Below are 25,799 nucleotides of genomic sequence, written 5' to 3'. Positions count from 1 at the left end.
TGAGGTGAGACTGGATCGACTGGGCCTGTATTCACTGGAGTTTAGAAGGATGAGAGGGGATCTCATAGAAACATATAAAATTCTGACGGGACTGGACAGGTGAGATGCAGGAAGAATGTTCCGGTGTTGGGGAAGTCCAGAATCAGGGGACACAGTCTAAGGATAAGGGGTAAGCCATTTAGGACTGAGATGAGGAGAAACTTCTTCACTCAGAGAGTTGTTAACTTGTGGAATTCCCTACCGCAGAGAGTTGTTGATGCCAGTCCATTGGATATATTCAAGAGGGAGTTAGATATGGTCCTTACGGCTAAAGGGATCAAGGGGTATGGAGCGAAAGCAGGAAAGGGGTACTGAGGTGAATGATCAGCCATGATCTTATTGAATGGTGGTGCAGGCTCGAAGGGCCGAATGGCCTACTCCTGCACCTACTTTCTATGTTTCTATATATAGAATCATAGAAATTTACAGCACAGAAGGAGGGCATTCATGAAGGGGAAATCATGTTTAACTAATTTACTGGAATTCTTTGAGGATATAACAAGCATGGTGGATAGAGGTGTACCGATGGATGTGGTGTATTTAGATTTCCAAAAAGCATTCGATAAGGTGCCACACAAAAGGTTACTGCAGAAGATAAAGGTACGCGGAGTCAGAGGAAATGTATTCGCATGGATAGAGAATTGGCTGGCTAACAGAAAGCAGAGAGTCGGGATAAATGGGTCCTTTTCAGATTGGAAATTGGTGGTTAGTGGTGTGCCACAGGGATCGGTGCTGGGACCACAACTGTTTACAATATACATAGATGACCTGGAAGAGGGGACAGAGTGTAGTGTAACTAAATTTGCAGATGACATAAAGATTAGTGGGAAAACAGGTTGTGTAGAGGACACAGAGAGGCTGCAAAGAGATTTAGATAGGTTAAGCGAATGGGCTAAGGTTTGGCAGATGGAATACAATGTCGGAAAATGTGAGGTCATCCACCTTGGGAAAAAAAACAGTAAAAGGGAATATTATTTGAATGGGGAGAAATTACAACATGCTGCAGTGCAGAGGGACCTGGGGGTCCTTGTGCATGAATCCCAAAAAGTTAGTTTGCAGGTGCAGCAGGTAATCAGGAAGGCGTCTGGAATGTTGGCCTTCATTGCGAGAGGGATGGAATACAAAAGCAGGGAGGTCCTGCTGCAACTGAACAGGGTATTGGTGAGGCCGCACCTGGAGTACTGCGTGCAGTTTTGGTCACCTTACTGAAGGAAGGATATACTAGCCTTGGAGGGGGTACAGAGACGATTCACTGGGCTGATTCCGGAGATGAGGGGGTTACCTTATGATGATAGATTGAGTAGACTGGGTCTTTACTCGTTGGAGTTCAGAAGGATGAGGGGTGATCTTATAGAAACATTTAAAATAACGAAAGGGATAGACAAGATAGAGGCAGAGAGGTTGTTTCTACTGGTTGGGGAGACTAGAACTAGGGGGCACAGCCTCAAAATACGGGGAAGCCAATTTAAAACCGAGTTGAGAAGGAATTTCTTCTCCCAGAGGGTTGTGAATCAGTGGAATTCTCTGCCCAAGGAAGCAGTTGAGGCTAGCTCATTGAATGTATTCAAATCACAGATAGATAGATTTTTAACCAATAAGGGAATTAAGGGTTATGGGGAGCGGGCGGGTAAGTGGAGCTGAGTCCATGGCCAGATCAACCATGATCTTTTTGAATGGCGGAGCAGGCTCGAGGGGCTAGATGGCCTACTCCTGTTCCTAATTCTTATGTTGTTATGTTCTTATTTCGGCCAATCGTGCCCGTGCCGGCCGACAAAGAGTTATCCAGCCTAACCCCACTTTGCAGCACTTGCTCCGTAGCCCTGTAGTTACGGCACTTCAAGTGCACTTCCAAGTACTTTTTAAATATGGTGAGGGTTTCTGCCTCTACCACCGTTTCAGGCAGTGAGTTCTAGACCCCCACCATTCTCTGGGTGAAAAATATTCCCCTCAAATCCCCTCTAAACCTCCTACTAATTACTTTAAATCTGTGCCCCTGATTGTTGACCCCTCTGCTGAAGGAAATAGGTTCTTCCTATCCACTTTATCTAGGCCAATCATAATTTTATACACCTCAATAAGGTCACCCCTCAGCCTCCTCTGTTCCAAAGAAAACAAAACCAGTCTATCCAATCTTTTCTCATAGCTAAAATACTCCAGTCCAGGCAACAATCTCGTAAATCTCCTCTGTAGTGCAATCACATCTTCCCTGTAATGTGGTGGCCAGAACTGCACGCAGTACTCCAGTGGTGGCCTAACTAGTGTTTTATGCAGTTCAAGCATAACCTCCCTACTCTTGTATTCTATGCCTTGGCTAATAAAGGCAAGTATTCCGCATGCCTTCTTAACCACCTTATCTACCTTCAGGGATCTGTGGACATGCACTCCAAGATCCCTTTCTTCCTCTACACTTCTCAGTGTCCTACCATTTAATGTGTATTCCTATGCCTTGTTAGCCCTCCCCAAATGCATTACATCAGTGTTCTCGATCAGGCCAACATCCCCAGCATCAAAGCACTGACCATACTTGACCAGCTCCGTTGGACGGGCCACATCATCTGCATGCCCGACACGAGACTTCCAAAGCAACCGCTCTATTCTCAACTCCTACACGGCAAGAGAGCCCTAGGTGGGCAGAGCAAACGTTTCAAAGACACCCTCAAAGCTTCCTTGATAAAGTGTAACATCCCCACCGGCATCTGGGAATCCCTGGTCCAAGACCGCCTCAAGGAGGAAGAGCATCCGGGAGGGCGCTGAGCATCTCTAGTCTCATCGCCGAGAGCATGCAGAAACCAAGCACACTCAGTGGAAAGAGCGTGCGGCAAACCAGACTCCCCACCCACCCTTTCCTTCAATGACTGTCTGTCCCACCTGTGACAGAGATTGTAATTCCCGTATTGGACATTTCAGTCACCTGAGAACTCACTTTGAGTGGAAGCAAGTCTTCCTTGATTTCGAGGGACTGCCTATGATGATGATGATCTCACACTTCTTCAGATTGATTTCCATTTGCCACTTTTCTGCCCACCTGACCAGTTCATTGATATCTTCCTGCAGTCTACAGCTATCTTCTTCATTTTGAACCACGCAGCCAATTTTTGTATCATCTGCAACTTTTTTAATCATACCCCGTACATTCAAGCCTATATCATTGATATATACCACAAAAAGCAAGAGACCTAATACTGAGCCCTACTGAACCCCTCTGAAAACAGCCTTTCAGTCACGAAAACATCCATCAACCACTACCCTTTGCTTTCTGCCTCTGAGCCAATTTTGGATCAAACTTGCCACTTTGTCTTGGATCCCATGGGCTTTTACTTTCGTGACCAGACTGCCATGAGGGACCTTATCAAAAGCCTTGCTAAAATCCATATACACTACATCAAATGCACTACCCTCATCAACCCTCCTTGTTACCTCCTCAAAGAAATTCCATCAAATTAGTCAGACACAACCTTCCCTTAACAAATCCACGCTGACTGTCCTTGATTAATCTGTGTCTTTCTAAATGAAGATTTATCCTTTCCCTCAGAATTTTTTCCAATAATTTTCCCCACTGAATTTAGGCTGACTGGATTGTAATTACTCGGTCTATCCATTTCTCCCTTTTTAAACAAAGGTACAATATTAGCAGTCCTCCAGTCCTCTGGCTCCATACCTGTAACCAGAGAGGATTGGAAAATGATGGTCAGAGCCTCTGCTATTTTCTCTTTTGCTTCTCTTAACAGCCTGGGATACATTTCATACGGGCCTGCGGATTTATCTACTTTCAAAGCTGCTAAACCCCTTAATACTTCCTCTCTCACTGTTTATTTCATCTAATATTTCAAGCTGCTCCTCCCTGATTGCAATGTCTGCATTGTCCTCTTTTGTGAAAACAGACGCAATATATTCAGGAAGAAAATACCGTACCCATGTCTTCCACCTCCACAGACAGATCACCTTTATGGTTTTAATAGGCCCTACTCTTTCTTTAGTTAGCTTTTTGCTCTTAATATATTTATAAAATATCTTTGGATTTTCCTTGATTTTACTTGCCAACATATTTTCATGCTATCTCTTTGCTTTCCTAATTTCCTTTTTAATTTCACCCCTGCACTTTCTGTACTTCTCTAGCGCTTCTGCAGTATTGAGTCCCTTTTTTTCTTTATCCTACCCTGTATGCCCCTTGACATCCAGGGGGCTCTAGATTTGTTAGTGTTACCCTTTTTTTTTTAAGGGAACATACTTGCTCTGAACCCTCACTATCTCCTCCTTGAATGCCTCCCACTGCTCTGACACTGATTTACCTTCAAAAAGCTGTTTCCAGTCCACTTTGGCTAAATCACATCTCAGCTTAGTAAAATTGGCTTTCCCCCAATTGCGAGCTTTTTTTATTCCTGGTCTATTTCTGTCCTTTTCCATAACTACCCTAAATCTAACTGAATTATGATCACTGCCACCAAAATGCTCTCCCACTGATACTCCTTCCACCTGCCCAGCTTCATTCCCTAAAACTAAATCCAGAATCACCCCCTCTCTTGTTGGGCTTGCTACATACTGGCTAAAAAAGTTCTCCTGAATACATTTTAGGAATTCTGCACCCTCTATACCTTTTACAACAATTCTATCTCAGTTAATATTACGGTGATTGAAATCCCCTACTTTTACTGTCTTATAGTTTTTGCACTCCTTAGAAATGTGCCTACATATTTGCTCTTCTATCTCCCTCTGACTGTTTGGGGGTTTATAGTACACTCCCCTTTCTTGTTCTTCAATTCAACCCATATAGCCTCATTTGATGATCCTTCTAACATATCATCCCTCTTCACAGCTGTAATTGTTTCTTTAATCAATACTGTGCAATGCCTCCCCACTCCCTCCTCTTTTATCCCCCTCTCTATCCCATCTGAAAACCCTGTAACCAGGAATGTTGAGCTGACATACCTGCCCTTCTTTCAGTCATGTCTCAGTAATAGCTATAATATCATACTCCCAATTGTCTATCTGTGCTCTCAGCTCATCTGCCTTATTCCCTATGACCTGGCAGCTCTTGATGGAGGCAACTTTACTCTGTATCTCACCGTGCTATAATTGACCTGGGAGTGCTTGATGGACAATACAGAGGGAACTTTACTTACCACCTGACTGTGCCTTACCTGACCTGTAAGTGCCTGATGGTTAAAAGCAGAGGGAGATTAACTGTTGACTAACTAGGAAATGCCTGCCCTGGAAGTGTTGACTGAGCTTTACTCTACATCTCACATACCAAAGCTGGCTTTGGACTGCTTGATGGGACAGTATATGTTCCTTTTGCCAGCATTGGCATCCCTCATGTTGATGGACAGAAATATGTAACCATATCCATCGTATTTTAAAATAGGTATATGTTGTGAACTACATTGCAAACCACTGTGTAAACATGTCCTATGGAAATTCAAAATGTTCACACTTACCTGTAACTTTGACCTTTCCCTGTGATCCCTGTTGGTTTCCAGTGTTAATCTAATCACTGATTTGTGTAATACCGTCACATGGTGCTGTATTATCTTTTCCTCACAAATCACTCAAAATGCTTTCTGAAAAAAAATTCAACGATCATTTTTTCTCAGTAACTGAAATTTCTAATATCCTAAATTTGGGTTTAAACAAAATAAATAATTTAAACAATTGCATATTTCTTAATAACATGATTACATTTATCGATTGATTTGTCTTTTGTGTCTTTTAACATCTATTATAGATTTAACTGAACGTCATAGTCTGCATGTTACGAATTTGGGTCTGCTCTAGATACCTTCTTAGATTGGTGGCTTCAGTCACTTCCATAAACAGTCTGAGCAACTTAATTTTATGGAACTTAGATCACTCTATCCTATATCTTCCTGTATGGTCTCAGACCCTGGGAATGTAATATTGAAACTCCTTTGTGATCTGCACTAGATCTCCATGTCTTACGTACATGTACTTCTTCAATCTCTCTGAAGGTGGACCCAGTTAACACTTGATGAGGTGAAATTTGGTTTGAACCATAAGCTGCTTTATTCCACAGTAAGGTGAAACGTATAGAATAAAGAATATGCTCAGACTTCATGTAATGATACAAAATAAGGAACACGCAACATTACCTCCACTCTGGTTGGCCATCTTAGTTGACTGAAACAGAATAATCTGTCTGCATGCTGTCCTACAGCCTAGGGTAGAGCCTGTAACCCTGAAGTCTTCTGCCTTTTAAACCTGCCGTGAATGACTGTATGGTGCCTGTAATCTGATTTACAAAAGCCTCTCATATTGACCAATAGAAATGAGAGGGTCCTGCAACATTATAGCGCCATAGTGCAAGCCTGTCTTACCTAGACAAGCTAATGAATCGTCTATTGTTCAGTCTCTGGCAAAAACAATTCTCTGTTAAGCATTTTATCCACCTTTGCCATTAGATAATATTGCTCTTAAAACACCCATTATTAAAAGTAACTCTTTTTCACAAATAATTTTATGTGGAAAACGACAGAATTTGTGACCCTTGGTGTGGACAGCGGCGATTGAAGGGCGGAGTGGAGGTTGGGAGCGGAGCCAAGGGCTGGGAATAGAGCCCGGGGGTCAGCAGCAGAGTCTGGGGAGAGGATCTGGGGTCAGGGAAAAAAAGCAGGGGGGGCAAGGATCAGGGATCAAGAGTGGAGGCCAGGGGTTGGGAGCGGAGGGTGGAGGGGAGAGGATCGGGGGTTGGGAGTTGAGGCCACGGGTCACGAGAAAGGGCCGGGAGGAATGGATCTGGGGTTGGGAGGGGAGAGGGTCTGAGGTCGGGAGCGGAGGCCATGGATTGAGGCCAGAGAGGAGGATTGGGAGCTTGGAGAGGAAGCTGGAGGTCAGAAGTGGAGGATCGGGGGTTGGGAGTGGCGGTGATCTTGGAGGGGTTGGGGGGTAGTTGGGAGAGGAGGCTGTGGGGGAGGCTCACGATCATTGAATTCTATGGATATAAAAATAGGGAGAGATGTAAAATGAGCTGCCAGGCTCATGTTAACTTTTTCAACTAAAATGCTTATGTCTCTTTCCAACCACCTCTGACTCTCAACACTACTCCTACATTGTACCATTTCAACTATAACTGCTTAACTGCTGTATCCTCCCCTTGCACAGCTGTCACTCATCCCAGCCTGAGCCCCCAAACCACTCTCTTCTCCCCCCACCCCCCCCCCCCCACCCCACTCTCACTTGTTTTCCTCTGAGTGCATGATGAGAGGTCAGTAACCTTTTCACCCTGAACCAGTTTCTCTGCTCCCCTTCCTTTCCTACCTTCCTTTTCCTCAAAAAAGCTTTGTTTGTTTTCAAAATTCAACTTGCTTTATTTTTTAACAAAAGAAATCAAATTAGAATGAGGATTGAAACTACCACGCCACCTTTCTTTCTATCTGTCTTCGCCTTTCTCTCCCTCGCTCTCTCCCAATCTCTATTAAAGCTGTTGGAGATTAGTATCTTTGTCTCAAAGGTGATGTAGATGGTTGACCATGACCTTTTCTCTCAGGAAAACACAGGCGAAATAACCTTTTCGAAAATTGAAGTAATATTACTGAAGAAAAACACAATCTCTTGCCCTTTGTAATTCTCTCTCAGCTTAATATACTTTCTAAAGTTTATAGAATGCAAATGAAAAAATTACAACAGTTGTGTAGCCAGAACACTATAATATTCTCTATCTCTCACTCTTCTCTCTCGCACACAGCTTGTTTTAACCATATTCAATATTAATTATACCTCAATAAATCTTTTGAAATTTGGCCTCTTCTTTGAAAAACAGCTATTGAGCAGAAATTGCTAGAAGCTAAAGTAAATTATTCCATCAAAACAACTGACTGAAGGGTATTGGTACATCCTGGGAAATTAGATACACTGTCAAACTCAGACTACACAATCCAAATTCAGCTTCCAGAGTTACAGCTCTGGACAATCAAATCCAAGCCCAGGGTTTTAGGAGAGGCTGAGGCCTTCAAGTAAGAACTGTAATGAAGGCATTAAAAGAGAGCAAAATACACTATAATGGATGAATGTAATCCTGTTGGTGTGCAATATGTAATTTTAGCTTGTTCTGTTTTGTTGTTTAAACATATTGTTTGGATAATGAAAATTTCAGTTCCTGAGAAAACGATGGCAGATGACAAAAAATTGAGAAAGCATTTCTATGAGAATCCAGAAGAATTCCATGCCCTTTCTGGGGAAGCCAGTCCGCCCCTGCCCGGGAACAGTGCATTTGTTGCCTGAGCTTCATAAAGGATGTGATGAAAGACCTCCTGCCCTGCGTTATGGAGACCTGTAGCCATGTTCCCAGATAGGCACTGCTCTATTCACGGTCACAGTGGCCCTCAATATCTTTGCACCTGGTGCTTTGTAAGGTACAATGGATAATCTGAGCAGCATAAGCCAGCCTGCTGTTTCTTGGTGCATAACCCAGGTTACAAATGCCATTTTTAAGAGAGCGAAGCAGTACATCTTTGTCTCCTAATCCCCTTCACAGTAGCACCCTTGAATTTTCCCATGGTAGGTTTCTCAGAGTGCAGTGAATAGTGAATGGAACCCATGTCCCCCAGGAATATGTCTCTTGCATGAATAGCAAGGGGAACTTTCCATCAATGCCCAAATAATTGAATGACAAAGATCATAAATCATGTGATCAGTGTATGATTCATTCACATTTCCAGGTGTTATTACGTGGAATTGCATAGAGTCCACATCTCAGAAACAGGCCATTCAACGCAACTTGTTTATGCTCCACACAAACCTCCTCCCACCCCTTTTCATCTAACCCGATCAGCATATCCTTCAATTCCTTTCTTTCTCATGTACATATCTAGCTTCATCTCTGCTATTCGCCTCAACTACTGCATGCGGTAGCACATTCCACATTCGGGTAAAGAAGTTCCTCCTGAATTCCCTATTTGAATTATCCAGGACTATCTTATATTTATGACGCAACGTTTTGTACTCCCCACAGTGGAAACATTTTCTCTACGTCTCCCCTAAAACCCTTTCATAATCTTAAAGGCCTCTATCAGGTCATCCCTCAGCCTTAGAGCCCCAGCCTGTTCAGCTTTTCCTGATAAATATATCCTCTCAGATCTGGTATTATCCTTGTGAATCATTTTTGCATCTTCTCCAGTGCCTCTATATCCTTCTTGAGGATCCCTCTGCTGTGACAGCCTGACTTTTGGAGGATCAAGAGTACATGCTCCCTTTGCATCCTAATACAACAGGAGTGGTGCCCATTCAGCAACCAGGGCCATAATTCTGCACATAATAGGAATCTTAAAGCAGGCATTCCACTGCCTCGGCAGTCTGGGGTGCCCTGCTGAACTCTCCAGCCAAGGTCTGGCCATATCATTATTGTCCGCTGCTGTCTCCATATCTTGGCCATAAAAAGAGAAATCCAACTAGAGGAATAACAAGAAGAAGCACCTGAAGAGGAGCTGAGAGAGGAGGAACAAGAAATCTGAATCAGACACGAAGTGGAACCAGGAGGAGTCTTGAGAGCTTCAAGAGATATCTGCTTGGCCCTGATTCAAGGCACCTTCTTCTGAGATACAAACCAGTCACCTGCTATCCCCCCCTGTCCCTAACCAATCCACTATTCCATCCCTCTCTGAATAAAAATCCTTCAGTCAAACTACAAAATATTACATCCTGTTATAAAAGGAACATCCTTACAATTAAACCATCACCTTCCTCCAATCCCCACAGCATCATTTTGTGGGCACAGACTTTTGTTCATTCCTGTTTCTTCATATTTAAATGCACTGAAATCACAATTAAACATTAGATACTCTTTATGTAAAGAGATCTGTGTGTGCATGCATGCATGTACAGATTTTTTCCATGGTGTTGCCATTTCACCAACACCCTCCAAGATTATCTCCAAGCGAGGCATGACACCTGTTTGGAGTGCTGCAGCCATCACTTCCAAGGTACAGGAGACGACACGCACATTGACCAGGAACATCCTGTTTAACCAAATGAGAACAGACAGGGATGTTCATTTTAACAAAATTAGAAAACCACAGCAAATAAAATTACAACTTTTGGCTGGCTATAATTAATTTCAGCACTCTCCAATACTGGTCAACAGTTGGCACTTTAATAAAACATTTCATGAACTATTGCTATTTATTTTATGGTGCTTCCATTGTGTTTCCCCCTTTAATGTTGTTGCTGCTTTTAAGGCTCCAGAAATGCTCCGACTTCCTCTTCCCTTCATAGCTGGGCCCAATCGTGTGCCCGCATGTGCCCATGTGCCAGCTGAATTGAAATTAGGCCTGACAAGAAATTCAGCCACTGAAGTTGAGGTCCTCGTGTAACGCACTTTAAGCGTGGTATACCCAAATTTCCCTAGACAATGCCAGGAGAGGAAGATCCGGCTTAGTGAGTCATTTTCTGTGTGAATAGATATAGGGAGCAATATAGATAGTGGTGTAGATCATGTCATCAACTGCAGTGCCATAATAGTAAAAGCTATAACTGATACATTTGGTGCCACATGTAAATTGAGTTGTAATTTATCTTTCACTGTTTGCAAGATGCGATTTTGAGCACTACCCTAAGAAATGGTACTTAATGATAACAAGCTGACATTTCCCATAGCGGTTTCTCCATTCTCTTCCCTCCTCCTCCATTTTCGCTGCCCCACTCTCCTTTCCCCTCCGCTCCTATTTATGCCTTTGGTTTTATTCTGGTACTGGAGTAAAATGTGACTTTTAACTTTCCAAACTCCTCTCTTTGCCTGTATTGGTTGACCACAAGTTTATTAATTATGACAGAAGGTCACTGAGTATATAGCCTTTGATATAACGTTTTAAGTTAATACATTAGACTGAAACTCAGGGATACTTTTACTTTTTGGCAGGTATAATTATGGGATTTACCCTCCGGCCCTACAACTTGTCCTATCGTGAGATTAAGTATTTTGCTTTCCCGGGTGAGCTGCTGATGCGAATGCTGCAGATGCTGGTATTACCACTCATTGTTTCCAGTCTAGTTTCAGGTAAGAGGATAAAAACTATTACTCGTTTCAACAATAACGAACATCTAGATCTTTTCACGTACTTTGCAATGTACAGGGTCTCCAAATCTAACCATAAACCAGATCCAATGATTTATGGAGATGAAAGGGAAGTGCAGTAATGATTAGACAGGGAGGAAGGTTTATTTCTGGAAGATACATTCCAGAAGATAATCAACCATACAGATGGAGACGAATAGTAAAGCAAAGGGGAGGCAGTTAGTGATCAAACCACAGGAGTCAGCAGGAATCCTGAGAGGACAATCCTGATGTCTGGACATGTAAAATAGGTATAAGGTTCTTGCCATCTATGATGAGGACTAGAATGGAGGCAGTGTGGGTGAGACAGTAATCAAGAGCCATACCATAGCACCACAAAGCAAGGGATTTACCCCTGGGGAAACAAGGGGCATTATACCTCAGAACAGGCATGTATTAGTCGAAGGGGATTCTATAAATAGAGTGATGGACAGTCTGATTTGCTGCTTTTACTGGGAGTATTGTTTTCAGGTCTCAAGGTAATGAACCAAATGGAGCAAGTCGATAAACCTCTGGAAAGAGAGGAAAAAGCAGTCTGAATTCATGGTGAACTAGGAACCAATGACACAAAAAAGATAATATAAAAGTCCTGCAGAAACAGTTTGCAGATTAAGTTTTAGACTAGAGTGTAAGACGTTAGAGTAGTAATTGTAGGATTTTTGCTGGTGCCATATGTTGGAATAGATTATATACATCAATGAATGACTAGAGAGACAATGTCGAAATAAAGGGTTCTGATTCCTACGATGTTGGGCCAAGTTGGGGCAGAGAAAGCTGTTCATATGGGTGGGTCTTCAGCTCAATTGCACTGGTACCAAAATAAAGTTACACCGCCCTCTAGTTATAAATGATAAATAATAATTATCGTGCAATTTTCTTTGCTTGCTTGCTAGCTTCAGATCTAGCCTCTTGTTTTTTTTTGGGGGGGGGAGGGGGGGGAGGGCGGCGGGGGGGCGTGACCGTCCTCGGGACGTGATGGTGATTTTGAAGATTTTGTCTCATGATTTATGAGACGGTGGGGTTGGCATTACTGAATAATGGTATAGATTGTGTTTAGTGAGGTGAAATTTACCTTTCAGCTGTTGCAGTTGGACTACTTTGGTGATGCTTTTCTTATTCCAGATTCAGCATCTCCCGGTGGGGAGTCAATCTGGGAGGTCTTTATTGTACAGACTGGAGAGAGATCGCATGCAATTTTTAGAGAAGCATTTGTTTTTTCCAGGCTCATGTGTTGGAACCATCAACATTTAATGTAGACATCAGTGCTTTGGACCCAGCGTCTGCTTGTCTCTGATTGCCAATGGAAGTCAGTATAGATTCAGACTTGCTGCACTCAGCTGAGATTGTCCCACAAACCTCCATCGTTCAGTTCTTCTCAGGTGCACCACAAGGCTCCATGGTTCCCAAGCTTGGTGGGACAGCGTATTAATTATTGGTGGAAAGAGAGTTGTGGGAATTTGATATCTGCAATTCCTCTCTGCTCTTTTCTTCTTTGCAGCAGCAGATTAATAATGGGAGAGAAAATTCTTCTTCCCTTCCTTTCTTCACCCTCTTCCCTGGAGCCAGAGCAAACACACAGGCACCATGAGTTATGTGTCATGTTTGGGAGGAGCAAACAGAAACTCCTCAACACTGAAGGCAGTTCAACCACCTCAAAGTTCTCTTTCTACTGCCTTTTCATAAGTGTCACCTTGATCAGTAGAGGCATTCTCACCTCTGAATTACGAGGTTAGGGCCTAGAAATTCAGCGACTTCTGAAAATGGGCGCAGGGATCGCGATGCGATAGGAACCCACGCCCGTTCGGAGGACTGCAGTCAGCACATAAAATTTGTGTGGTCTGCTACTTTGCATGTAGCATTCAGCCAAGCGCTGCTGAGAAGCTGAACACTCAGCAGGTGGGCCAAGTTCGTGCAAGGCTACCAGAGGCAGTCTGCATCTCTTAAAGGGGTGGTGCCTTCTGCCTGAAACAGGTGGTGGAAGTGATTGTGAAGGCTGCTATCAGAAAAACAAGATTAAGTATTGACTCAATACAGAAAGGGCTCTGAGATGCCCCGATGCACCACTGGAGGCATTGGTCCAACAGGTCAACTCTTCCCACAGGGGGCCAGGAGGCCCTGCAGGCAACAGACAAGAGTACAGTGGGAGTAGCTAGCCAATGTGGTCAATGCCAGCAGTGTAGCCCTGAGGACCTGGACTCAGTGCAGGAAGAAGTTTAATGACCTCACATGCATAGTGATGGTCAGTGAATTCATCTTCACATGCCATAATCTACCATCTACACCACTAGCCTCATACACTGCTCAATGCACCACACTCCCATTACTCACCTACCAACAAGCTAGCAAACATGACTCATACCTCACATTCATAGCTTCACCTCCCTCGGACACACTTATCACTGCTGCAAGCCTCACACCCACATCTCACAGCTTGAACACACTGTCAGCTATTCAACCATGACAGGTACACCTATTACACCACATTCATCGAGACACTTCCCTTTCTCTTGCAAGAAAAGGTGGCGCATAACTGCAGGCAGCAGAGCTTAACTGGCAGGGGACAGACTCGCCTGCAACCACTCACACCCTTGGAGGAGTCGATGCTGGCCATTCTTGATAGGGGCATGGCTGAATCGTGGCCAGCGGTGGGGCTGAAGGAATTCAAGATGCTGGTATCTTCAAATGTTATCATCCTTTTCACATCCCACTTCTCCCGCATCTCATAATCTCTTCTGATTTACAATCTGCATATGGTGTAAGCATGCAGCTATTGTTTCCCCGCCCCCCCCCCCCCCCCCAACACAACCCTACCCTTGTGCCTTTCTCAATTCAGACACCCAAGAAATCCAGGCTGCCCAGCCAGTGGTCAAAGAACAAGAAGGAGAGGAGAGTTCAGAAGAACAACTAACACTTGTCACTCGATTTCACACACCCAGCCACCAGCTCAGATACTGACACTCCGTGTACTATAGAGGAGAGGTTAGATGTGGGATCTGCACATGGTGAGACACTGGGCATGAGTGGCCTGCAGCCAGGGCAGGGGGAAAGGTTAGCTCAGGTGCCAGCTCCCCGGAAGGCGAGGTTGCACACGAGTTCTGCTGCACCGGACTCAGATGAAGACCTCGTTGGGTCAGCCTACAGAGAAGGCTGATGGGTATGCACAATAGAAACATAGACATGGAAACATAGAAAATAGGTGCAGGAGTAGGCCATTCGGCCCTTCTAGCCTGCACCGCCATTCAATGAGTTCATGGCTGAACATGCAACTTCAGTACCCCATTCCTGCTTTCTTGCCATACCCCTTGATCCCCCTAGTAGTAAGGACTACATCTAACTCCTTTTTGAATATATTTAGTGAATTGGCCTCAACAACTTTCTGTGGTAGAGAATTCCACAGGTTCACCACTCTCTGGGTGAAGAAGTTTCTCCTCATCTCGGTCCTAAATGGCTTACCTCTTATCCTTAGACTGTGACCCCTGGTTCTGGACTTCCCCAACATTGGGAACATTCTTCCTGCATCTAACCTGTCTAAACCCATCAGAATTTTAAACGTTTCTATGAGGTTCCCTCTCATTCTTCTGAACTCCAGTGAATTATGAAACAATGAAATGTTTGGTGTATTGGCAGGCCTGCCAGAAAGCCTGAATGCAATGCCAAGAAGGGCATGGAGAAGTCCAGTTCCAGCCTTGTACATGGATTTGGGCAGAGCTTGGAGCCCATCTTTTCCAGCGTGGAAGGGCTGGGCTGATCCCTTAACGCACTTGTGGACCCAGCCATCATGCCGCGTCCGATGGCCAAAGTTTCGGCTTCCATTGCAGCACAAGCACAAGCCACCTAACGTCGGAGTGCTGCAAGGAAGCTCAGACTGAAGTCATACAAGCGCTGACTGCTGCCACCATGGCTGGAGTTACTAGTGTGAAAAGGAAGTCTCAATAGTCCAGCAGATCATTGGATTGCTGAGGCACTGCCCTGGGGAATGGCAATGGATCCGTGGAGGCCTACTCTGATGTCCTCTCTCTCATCCTCCCACTACTGACACTCCACCAGTGCCCTTTGCCGTTGCATGTCAGCCAGCCAATCCAGACTGCTGCCGCCCAAGCCAAGGTAGTACAGTCAAAAGCTGGGCCTACTAGGCCCTGAGATTCTTGAGGTCATCCTGTGTGGCCATCTGCAGTGTTCCCCACTGAAAGTCAGTAGTCTTCTACCAGCCATGCTGCAGGCACTTGGGTAGCACTGTGTAGGAGCACTTGGATAGGCAAAGGCACCCCGCAAGACAGTCACGAAGGGAATGCACAAGGGTGATTAGTTAAATTTTTGATGCAATATTGCATGGCTATAGGGATAAAGTTGGATTGGAATGTTTGCTTTGTGGTGACTTTTATTTCAGTATTGTAACCAAGATGATGCTGTGATGGTCTGTAGCAGAGGGAAAGTGAGGTGTGGGACTAATGTTGAAAAGGGAAAAGGCATTGCGTTCAATCGCACCTCGGGCGGATGATTCGATCCCAGATATCCCGGCCAGAAAGGGGCTGTCTGGGTTGCCTTCTTCCTTTGGCCTCCGCCTCCTTCTCCTCCTGTTCTGCCTCCTCCTCCTCCTCCTCCTCCTGCTGAGCTGGTGGCCTTATCTCCAGTGGCAAGGGCTGTGCCCTGATGATGGCCAGGTTGTGGAGGTTACAACAGACCACCACAAATCGGGACACATGCTCCGGTGAGTACTGTAGAGCTCTTCCGGGGCGGTCCAGGCAGCGGAAGCATTGTTTAAGGAAGCAACGGTCTGCTCGATGATGTTTCTTGTGGCAGCATGGCTCTCATTGCAAGCATGCAGCCCAGCCCACGTGTAGTTGGGTTGCAGAGTGAAGTCATGAGTCAGGTGGTCAAGAGTTAGCCCTCTGGTTTGTCTTGGTGGCTCAAAGACTGAGGGAACAGCGGACTGGCGCAGAATAATCATGACTGCAGCCAGGTACTGGACATTCACCAGCATGATGTGCGGAGCATGGTCGCACACCAACTGCACATTCAGCAAGTGATAACCTGTGCAATCGCAATACAACTCCGCATTTATATACGGTGCCCACAAAGCCACATGCAAGCAGTCGATGGTGCCCTGCACCATGGGGAAGTCCATTATCCTGGCCAAGCCACATGCAGGCTCTGTCTGTTTCTCTCCAGTCAGAGAGAAAGAAGACAACAAAGTTCCCTCTCCTGGCATAAAGAGCTTCTATCCCAATTCTTATGCAGCAGTGGACACCGAACTGGGAGATGTTACATATGTCGTCCGCTCCAGCGGTAAGGATCCCGACGCGAAGAAATTCAGGACCACGGTCACCTTCACAGCCACTGGCAGCGCTGTCCTTGCCCCGGAGAGAGGCTGCAAGTCTGGTTGCAAGAGGTGGCAGAGTTCTGTGAGCACACTCTTCGTAAATTGCAGATGCCTCAGACACTGCTTCTGGCTCAGGTTGAGTTTAGAGAATTACTTTCGGAAGACCCGAGGTGGGTAAGCCGACTGCTGAGAGCCCTTCTCCCCTCCTCCTCCTCCCTCTGTGAGCAGCTTGTCCTCTTCTTTGCTGCCTCTGCTCCATCTCCCTGTTATGCTGCAGGCCAAGGGGAATAACAACTAAAGCACCCATGACTGGGAACAACTGGTCTGACCAGAACCCTTGAATTCAGAAGCAAGGCCTTCTCCACTTGCAGCAACACTCCCTGTCACCTCACCAACTTTAAATAACTCTAGAAAGCTCCAAACTGTTTCACAAACTTACACAGATCCAGTAGAAATCAAAAAGTTGATGATCCCTTTAAATATTACTGGTGGGGGGTCCTTCCAGCTGCTGATTGCATGTTCAGCTGTGCGAGGTTAGGAGAGGGCGTTCGCTCCAGCGAAAACGACAAAAAGGCCAACGCTGGCGTCAAATTAGCATTGAATGCTGATTGACCTCACAATCTGCCTACTTGCCATACTTCTAGTGCATGCTCCAAACGGCCACCGAACCGCCCTCACCAAGATGACGTCCGGCTCCAGAATTGTGCACGTGCTGCTCCAAAGCCATTTTTGTCCCAATTCAGCTGCAGTGGCCAAACAATGGGTGCGACAGAGCTGAATTTCGAGGCCTATGAGTTCAAGTCCCACTCTAAGGATAACTAAGGAAAGAGTAAGGCTTATTCGAGACCAAAAAAGTAAGCTGTGTGTGGAGGTGGAAGACATGGGTACGGTTCTTAATGAATACATTGCGTCAGTCTTCTCAAAAGAGAGGGACGATTCAAACATTGTAGTTAAGGAGGAGGTTTGTGAAATATTAGATGAGATAAACATGGTGAGAAAGGAAATAGTAAGATGTTTAGCATCTTTGAAAGTAGATAAAGCCCCAGGCCTGGATGAGAAGCAAATGAGGAAATAGCAGAGGCTCTGACCATTATTTCCAATCCTCTCTCTCTCATGGTGCCAGAGTACTTGAGGACTGCTGACATTGTACCATTGTTTAAAAAAGGAGAAGGGGATAGACCAAGAGGCCAGTTAGCCTAACCTTGGTGGTGGACAAATCATAGCAAAAAATTCTGAAGGACTGTATTGATCGTCATTTAGAAAGGCACAGATTAATCAAGGGCAGTCAGCATCGATTTGTTAAGAGAAGGTCGTGTCTGACTAACTTGATTGAATTTTTTGAGGAGGTAACAAGAAGGATCGATGAGGTTAGCATGTTTGATGTAATCTACATGTATTTTTGACAAGGTCCCACATGGCAGACTGGTCAGAAAAGTAACAACCCATGGGATCCAAGGGAAAGTGGCAAGTTGGATCCAAAATTGGCTCAGTGGCAGGAAGCAAAGGGTAATGGTCAACGGGTGTTTTTGTGACTGGAAGGCTGTTTCCAGTGGGGTTCCGCAGGGCTCAGTACTCTGTCCTTTGCATTTTGTGGTCTATATCAATGATTTAGACTTTCATGTAGTGGGCATGATTAAGAAGTTTGCAAATGATACAAAAATTGGACGAGTGGTTGACAGTGAGAAAGAAAGCTGCAGACTGCAGGAAGATATCAATGAACAGGTCAGGTGGGCAGAAAAGTGGCAAATGGAATTCAATCCGGAGAAATGCGAGGTAATGCATTTGGGGAAGGCTAACAAGGCAAGGAAATACACAATGAATGGTAGGATACTGAGAAGTATAGAGGAACCTTGGCGTGCATGTCCACAGATCGCTAAAGGTAGCAGGACAGGTAGATAAGGTGGTTAAGAAGGCATGCAGGATACTTTCCTTTATTAGCCGAGGCATAGAATATAAGAGCAGGGAGGTCATGCTAGAACTGTATAAAACACTAGTTAGGCCACAGCTAGAATACTGCGTACAGTTCTGGTCTGGACTGCAACATAAGCAAATGTGAGGCCATCCACTTTGGACCAAAAAAGCATAGAACAGGGTACTTTCTAAATGATGAAAAGCTAAAAACAGTGGATATCCAAAGAGACTTGGGGGTCCAGGTACATAGGTCATTAAATATCATGGACAGGTACAGAAAATAATCAAAAAGACTAATGGAATGCTAGCCTTTATATCTAGAGGACTAGAATACAAGGGATAGAATTTATGCTGCAGCTATACAAAACCCTGGTTAGACGGCACCTGGAATACTATGAGCAGTTCTGGGCACCACACCTTAGGAAGGATTTATTGGAGGGAGTGCAGCATAGTTTTACCAGAATGATACCCAGACTTCATAGTTAAGTTACAACGAGCGATTACACAAACTAGGGTTGTATTCCCTAGAATTTAGAAGGTTAAGGGGTGATCTGATCGAAGTTTTCAAGATATTAAGGGGAACAGATAGGGTAGATAGAGAGAAACTATTTCCGCTGGTTGGGGCTTCTAGGACTGGGGGCATAGTCCAAAGATTAGAGCCAGGCCTTTCAGGGGTAAAATTAGAAAACACATACACACAAAAATTGGTAGTAGTTTGGAACTCTCTTCCACAAACGGCAATTGATGCTCGATCAATGGTTAATGTTAAATCAGAGATTAATGTATTTTTGTTAACCAAAGGTATTAAGGGATATAGGCCAAAGTGGGGTATATGGAGTTAGATCGCAGATCAGCCATGATCTCATTGAATAGTGGAACAGGCTCGAGGGGCTGAATGGCCTTCTCCTGTTCTTATGTTCCTATGTTCTTGTGCCGTGATCTACATAGCTTAGACTGACATTTCAGTGCAGCAAAGTCAAAGGTTCTGTCTTTGGGATGAAATGTTAAACCAAGGTCTGTCAGTTCATGTGTACGTAAAATATCCCATGGCACTATTCAAAGAAGAGCAAGATAGTTCTCCCAGTGTCGTGCGCAGCATTTACCCCATAACCAACATCAACAAACAAATTCATTGGACATTGATCTCACTGATATTTTAGGGGTCTTACTGCGCACAATTGAGCGGCTACATTTGCTTACAGGGCCACAGTGACTGCACTTCAAAATAGTTAATTGGCTGTTAATTGCTTTGGGACATCCTGAGGACATGAAAGGCGCTAATTAAATGCAAGTTCTTTTCTCATCATTACAAACTTTCCTTGTCTGCTTGCAGACAGCAGTCTTAGAGTAAAACAAACATTTCTGTTTTTTTCTCTCCACAATAGTACCAAGCAGAGGATTTGCATTCCTTCTTCTCTTGTATACTTTATGGTCCAATATATTAATTACTAGCCACATGTGACTAATTGGGAATCCAGATGTGGCTAAATACATTACATTTTTGATTAGTAAATAAAAAATGAGCAATAGACACCATCACTTGTGATCGCTACTCATATTCGCATGGCATATCCATGTATACTTTAACCACTTTGTGCATTTGTTGGTAAAATGGTGAGATGAAAAGCAGAGTGTACAAGTGTTTTTTGATCGAGTTGTGTGAGCTTTACTTCCTTGGTTACTGCTTGTTGGTTATATGCTAAAATGGCATATTCCAGCACTATAGAAGCACCAGCAAGATTGTATGGAGAGAGGAGCTGTCATCGTGATCAGTCAGCTTGACCAATCGGAATAACCACTTCAGGCCAGCAGAAGAAAGCATACCTAACCAATAATGAGCAGCTCCATCAGGCTCATCATGGCAAAGGTCACACAGCATCCAATCGCTCGCAGTCACTGGACAAACTGCACTAAGATGCTTCTGATAAATTCATGCCTGAATTCTAAACCTTGGTGAAAGAGAAAGACTGCAAAGTTTCACACTGAATGGTGGTAGATATTTGTGAAGTACATTTACCTGTATTGTGTTTAAGGCATTTGACTAAAACAATGACTCAGGAGCCACATCTGTGGCTAGTCAGCAATTTCAATTGGACAATACTGCTTTAGGAAGTGACAATGTTTCATATCAGTTTTATTATGTAATTTATGCACACTCTGCTAACCATCAATATCTGACAAAGTATCAACTTTGGCAGCCATTCTGAAACAGATTGCTGCAGCCAGCAAACTGCAGGATGAATTTTGTTATTAAAATATTTTGAATGTAATTGATACAATGCAGGCTTTCTCCCAACACTCTTAACTCAAAAAGGCTATTTCCAAAAGCAGATCCATGTCTTCTTTGAACCAAAACTTGCTTGGTGAAGGTACTGGGATGCCACTGGACTAACAATTATTCTTTTACCATGGTACTTTGTGCCAGGGACTACATGGGCTGGCTGCCTATTCTCTAGATCTCTTTGAAAAATATCACATTGCTCAGGCTAACACTAATAGACAAATTTACAAATGAAATGATTGATTAGAAACAATAAGCACACAGCAACTAACTACTTGTACAATGCTTGATTTACACAATATTTAACTGTTCCAAGATATTCAAATGCCCACATTTTTATAGTTCATTCCAGATTCTTTTAACTAAATCTCAGAGGAAAACATAACTTAGTAGTGACCTCTGTGGCGCCCTTAGAGGCTGACTTCATTGGAATGGATAATGCAGTGCAGAGAACGAGAGATGCTAGCGAAATCCCACAACTTTTACCCGCGTTTGTGGGATTCCGAAAAGAGGTTTGAACACTGAAGATCAGCTGCATTATACAGAGTCCCATCAGCAATCTGGTGCACATTGCTGGGATCTCTCACCAACCCAGACCTAAAACAATGCAAATTGCAATTCAGTTCGAGTGAAATCTTGAAAACCAGTTTTTATTCCGAATTTATTTAAAGAACTTTTTTTTCAGGATTAAATTTAGTGTTAAAAAAAAAGTACAAGTTGCATTTTTATAGAGCATTTAACGTAATAAAATGCCCCAATTTGCACATGATCCAATTTTGAGGCGTCAACACCTTCCCAGCTCCAGTTTCTTTCCCACTTCTTGAGTCGTGCTTTGTGATGCTGATAATACCTTCAGTCTTTGTGTAATTCTAATTCCAAAAAAACTATTCCTGATGTTCCTTGGATTTTTATAAAAATATTTAAATCTATCCTTTAAAATGCTCTTTATGCTCTATCCCTGACAAGCAGTCTCTACACCTTTTCCAGCTCCAACGTTTAACTTTCTTTCCCCTTGTCTTTAGTTTCCTGTGTTTTTTCTTTCATGTTTTATTAGTTTAAATCCTACTCCATTATTTTCCCTGTCTACAAGGATAGTGCTACCAATTCAATTGAAGTGAAGTGCAACTTCCTCCTGCCACTGGAATCCATGTCCTAGGAATCTGAAACCTTCCCTTCTGCACCACTTTGGGAGACATCTGTTGATGCATCTAATCTGTCTCTTAGTAGCTAGCAAAGCTCATGAACCCCCTGCAATTCGACAAGCAGTTAGATCCAGACTGTCACCGGTCCATCTACAAGAAGTTTATAAGCTTGCAGGAACTGTTACATCCTGCTTTACGTTAAGTTGTTTAAAACCTTAATCAATCTATTCCTTTATCATTCACTGGTGCATTACAGTGAACTCTCAAACAGTTTGACATAGAAGCAATATAGCAAGCTCAATTGCTCCTCCATCTCAGCAACAACATATCTATCAGCAGAGATCAATAACTTAAACCCTGGGCGCGTGGCTTTCATATTTGAGTATACAATTTTGCTAGTCAAAATATAAATCTTTCTCGCTCTCTTTCACTCTCACATTCACACTTTCCTCTCTCTCTCTCTCTCTCCGTGTTTCCCCCTTTCCTTAAGGAATGCCAATAAATTTCTGTTCTGTTTTTGCCTCAGCAAGAGAGAGTTTTCAGTGTGCCTGGGCTGAGAGCCAATTTTCTCCTTACCATCCCCTGGGAATGTTTGCTGAAAAACACAGTAGTGTGGAAATGTTTTCCTGGCAGGAACCCAGAATCTCTCAAAACAATCACTCTTTTGTGGGAGAGCTTTTCGCAGCCTCAGACCTTGCCCGTCCTCAATCAGATGTACAGAATTCTTTGTTCCTAGGGATAATTAACATTCAGAGAGTCAGCAGCAATTACACTAATCAGTGCTGGACCAATAAATATTTCATTCATAAGAATCAAGTTTAATTTAAATCACATATGGCTGTGAGATGCCAAATGGTTGGATGCCTGCTGGTTTGATGGCCCTTCTGTCTTAACGTTGTGAAGAAATCTTCTATTAACTCTTTGGACAATATAGAGAACATTTATAGAAGTGATAAACATTGAATTTAGCTTTCCCTGATGTTGTTCTTTTTGCCTAATGGATCCAGTTGTTTGTAGTAGTGCCAGGTTGTTGAGGCAGCTGCTTATGTGAGAGAATTCTGTGTGATTACATACTTATCATTATTACATATTATAGGTGCGAGTGTGAGGGCTGAATTTTCCATATGAGCAGATTTACCATCAGAAGTGCACAGTGCACTTTCACTCACTAGTGTTGTTACACCACCAAAAGCAGCCCAGCTTCCCATAGTGACCTCTATAGGCAGCCAACTCTATGCAGGAAAATCTGAAATGGTCAAGGTAGCCATTTTGGGCTGGATTTCCTCCGATGGCCAGGTTAGCGGCAGGTTGTGCTTCCCATATCATCAGCTATGTGTAATACTGGCAGGTGGTCCTTATTTCACAAGTAAGGTGGATCTCCAGCTGTTTTAGTACTTGTGACTGATTTACTGGTGCTGGGAGGGAGGGAGACGAGCTTTTGGTGCATAAAGGACCAGAAGCACTTGAACTGGAGGAAGCAACAGAGAGAGCAAGGGCAAGTGCATTAACTGGTTTCAATGGTAGAAGGAAGAGCAGTATTAGAGGCATCTGTTGTGACAGGAGCACCAGATTTTACGACAAATTAGTAGGTAAGATAAGGGCAAGGAGGGCCTGGCTCTTTGGCATTCCTGACTGAAAGCTCCATAAGTGGGTGTTACAAGTGTAGAGGAAGGTGGCACAGACCCAAACAGCAACATGCTGTCAGATACATTTCAATGATCTCATGAAGTTGGCCAAGATATGCCACATTATCAATATTCATGCATGTCCCAAAAGATTACAATAAATATGATGCACCTCCACACAATGTAACTTAATCGATGGATGAATAATCAGAAGGCGCCTCACAACCCAGACACACTTGTCGGAGACAAAGGGTGATATTGTCGGAGTGAGAAATTATGAGATTGATGCCTCGCCTGCATCTGAAAGCATTCTCACATGGCATGTCGCAGACACCTGGATGATAGTAAATGTTGAGTCAAGTTTTGGAAGACATTTTGCATGTGGTTTTTGGCTACTTGGATCATTTCAAAGTGCTTATAGTGGCTGTAGAACATCCAGAACTATTAAAGGGTTTCTGGCAAACCATGTTGTTTCTCCATGGAGCGTCCTACTGGCAATTGCACTCTGGCTCGAGAAAGCGGAGAAACCCAGCTGCAGGAGGAAGGAGCAAGAGGAACTACAGCTACATTGCATGTTTCAGTAGAAGTCACTGCTGCCCCCAACTTCTTTGTCTTTCAGACTGCCACAGAGGATACCAGCAACATCAGTCTGTCTACAGTTCACGCCTGTATTAAGCAGGTGACTGATGTAGTGTTTGCTAGATCAAACACTTTAATCACTTTCCCCATGGACAACCAGACGCAGCAGGATAGGGCTCAGATTGCAGGCTTGCACCAAATCTAGCACCTATTTGACTGCACCCATGTTGCCCTTCACTTGACTCCCACTGCCTTTATGAATTGCAAGGCTTCCACTCCAATAATGTGTGATCACCGGCAGCACATCATGCAGATCTGTGCCAGCTTACCAGGCAGCTGCCATGATACTTTTATATTGCAACGTTCGGCCCTCCCACTCTATGGCCCCAAGTTTCGACATGATTTTGCACCTGATTTTTAGGAGCAACTGGTGTAGAACGGAGTATCTTAGAAATCGGAATTCTCGACATTTAGTTTGCTCCAGTTCTAGTCAGTTAGAACAGTTTCACTTTGGAACAGAATTTTTTTTCAAAAGGGGGCGTGTCCGGCCACTTCCGCCTGTTTTCAAAGTTTCGTCAGTGGAAACTTACTCCAAACTAACTTAGAATGGAGTAAGTGAAGATTTTTGTACGCTCGAAAAAACCTTGTCTACACTTTAGAAAATCAGGCTTAGGTTACAAATTAGGCGTAGGGAACGAGGGGGGGGGGGGAAGGGAAGTCATTAAATTCTACAATCAATCCTTAGCTCTACTTATACAAATATTATACAAATAAATCCAACCTGAATAAAAATTTATAAGCAAAGAAAAGATTAAATAAACCATGTTCCTACCTGTGTGAAATAGCATCAGCCTTCGAGCTGCTGTGCTTCAGGCAGGCCTCTCATGTTGGAGACAGGCAGGGGTGTGGTGTCAGTGTCTCGACGGCAGCGGCAGCAAGCTTCGAGCTGAGCTGCGGTGCTTGAGGCAGGCCTTCATTCTCTTGTGGCTGGCCGCGAAGAAGCAACACCGGACGGATCCGAGGCCATTTGGCTATGAGATATCAGCGGCATCAGTGGCTGGCCGGCAGCCGAAGAATCAGCAGCGGACCGACGTGAGGCCATTCGGCCATAGGATATCAGCGGCGTCAGTGGCTGGCCGGCAGCCGAAGAATCAACACCTGACACATGCAGCTCTTTATGGTGCTTGAGGCCATTCGGCCGCGCTTTAGGGGCGGCGTCAGTGGCTCGACGGCAGCCGAAGATACAGCAGCAGCCTTCGAGCTGTGAGGGGGACTGAGGCCATTTGGACAGGGAGAGGCAGCCACATCGACAGTTTTATATTTAAATTTGCAGAATGGGTGCTGCATTGTCAACACCACGTATTATGCAATGGTTTGCCATCAATTCACTGGGTTCCAGCGTTTCTTCATTTCTTTTGGTGGCACTTTTATGCGACCTCTGTTGCTGGTATCTAGCTCCTGCCATCTCTGCTCAATTACGTTGACTAATATCTCCACTTCCTCATGCAAGAAATTCTTTGTTCTTGGTGGACGTTGATCCATTGCAAAGTTGAATTGGCACTCTTATTTCTCCAAACACACAGTCCTTAATTTGCATGCACCAATGCAACAGTTCTGCAAGTTTAGCAGTGAAAAGCTGAACTCACTGATTTCAGCAGGTGATTTATTCAGCAGTGCTGCTAAAAGCACTCCCTCACACACAGAAATATTTAAAAAAATTAAATTACAAGCCTTTGCAGGGGTCCAAGAAACAAATCTTCACTTTTTCTGCAGTCCTTTTAAAAATGGCCGAGTGCCAATGTTTGTGTGAGACTGCGCATGCGCGCACGCTCCAACGCGC

At 44.0% G+C, this 25,799-nt stretch overlaps 1 protein-coding gene across 4 annotated transcripts in view; it reads left to right on the top strand.

The window, feature by feature from the left end:
• The window catches only part of slc1a6 (solute carrier family 1 member 6), a 164,142-nt gene that overhangs the window by 100,118 nt on the left and 38,225 nt on the right, over nucleotides 1-25,799 (top strand). For all 4 annotated transcript variants that reach the window (XM_070859838.1, XM_070859839.1, XM_070859837.1 and 1 more), the window contains one exon: nucleotides 10,907-11,044. In XM_070859838.1, the coding sequence (XP_070715939.1) occupies nucleotides 10,907-11,044 (138 nt within the window). The remainder of the gene's footprint in view (nucleotides 1-10,906; nucleotides 11,045-25,799) is intronic.

Source organism: Pristiophorus japonicus, chromosome 18 (genome assembly GCF_044704955.1).
Source record: "Pristiophorus japonicus isolate sPriJap1 chromosome 18, sPriJap1.hap1, whole genome shotgun sequence".
Taxonomy (NCBI): Eukaryota; Metazoa; Chordata; class Chondrichthyes; family Pristiophoridae; genus Pristiophorus; species Pristiophorus japonicus.
Note: the sequence above shows the minus strand (reverse complement) of the source record. Positions and strands in the feature narration are given on the sequence as shown.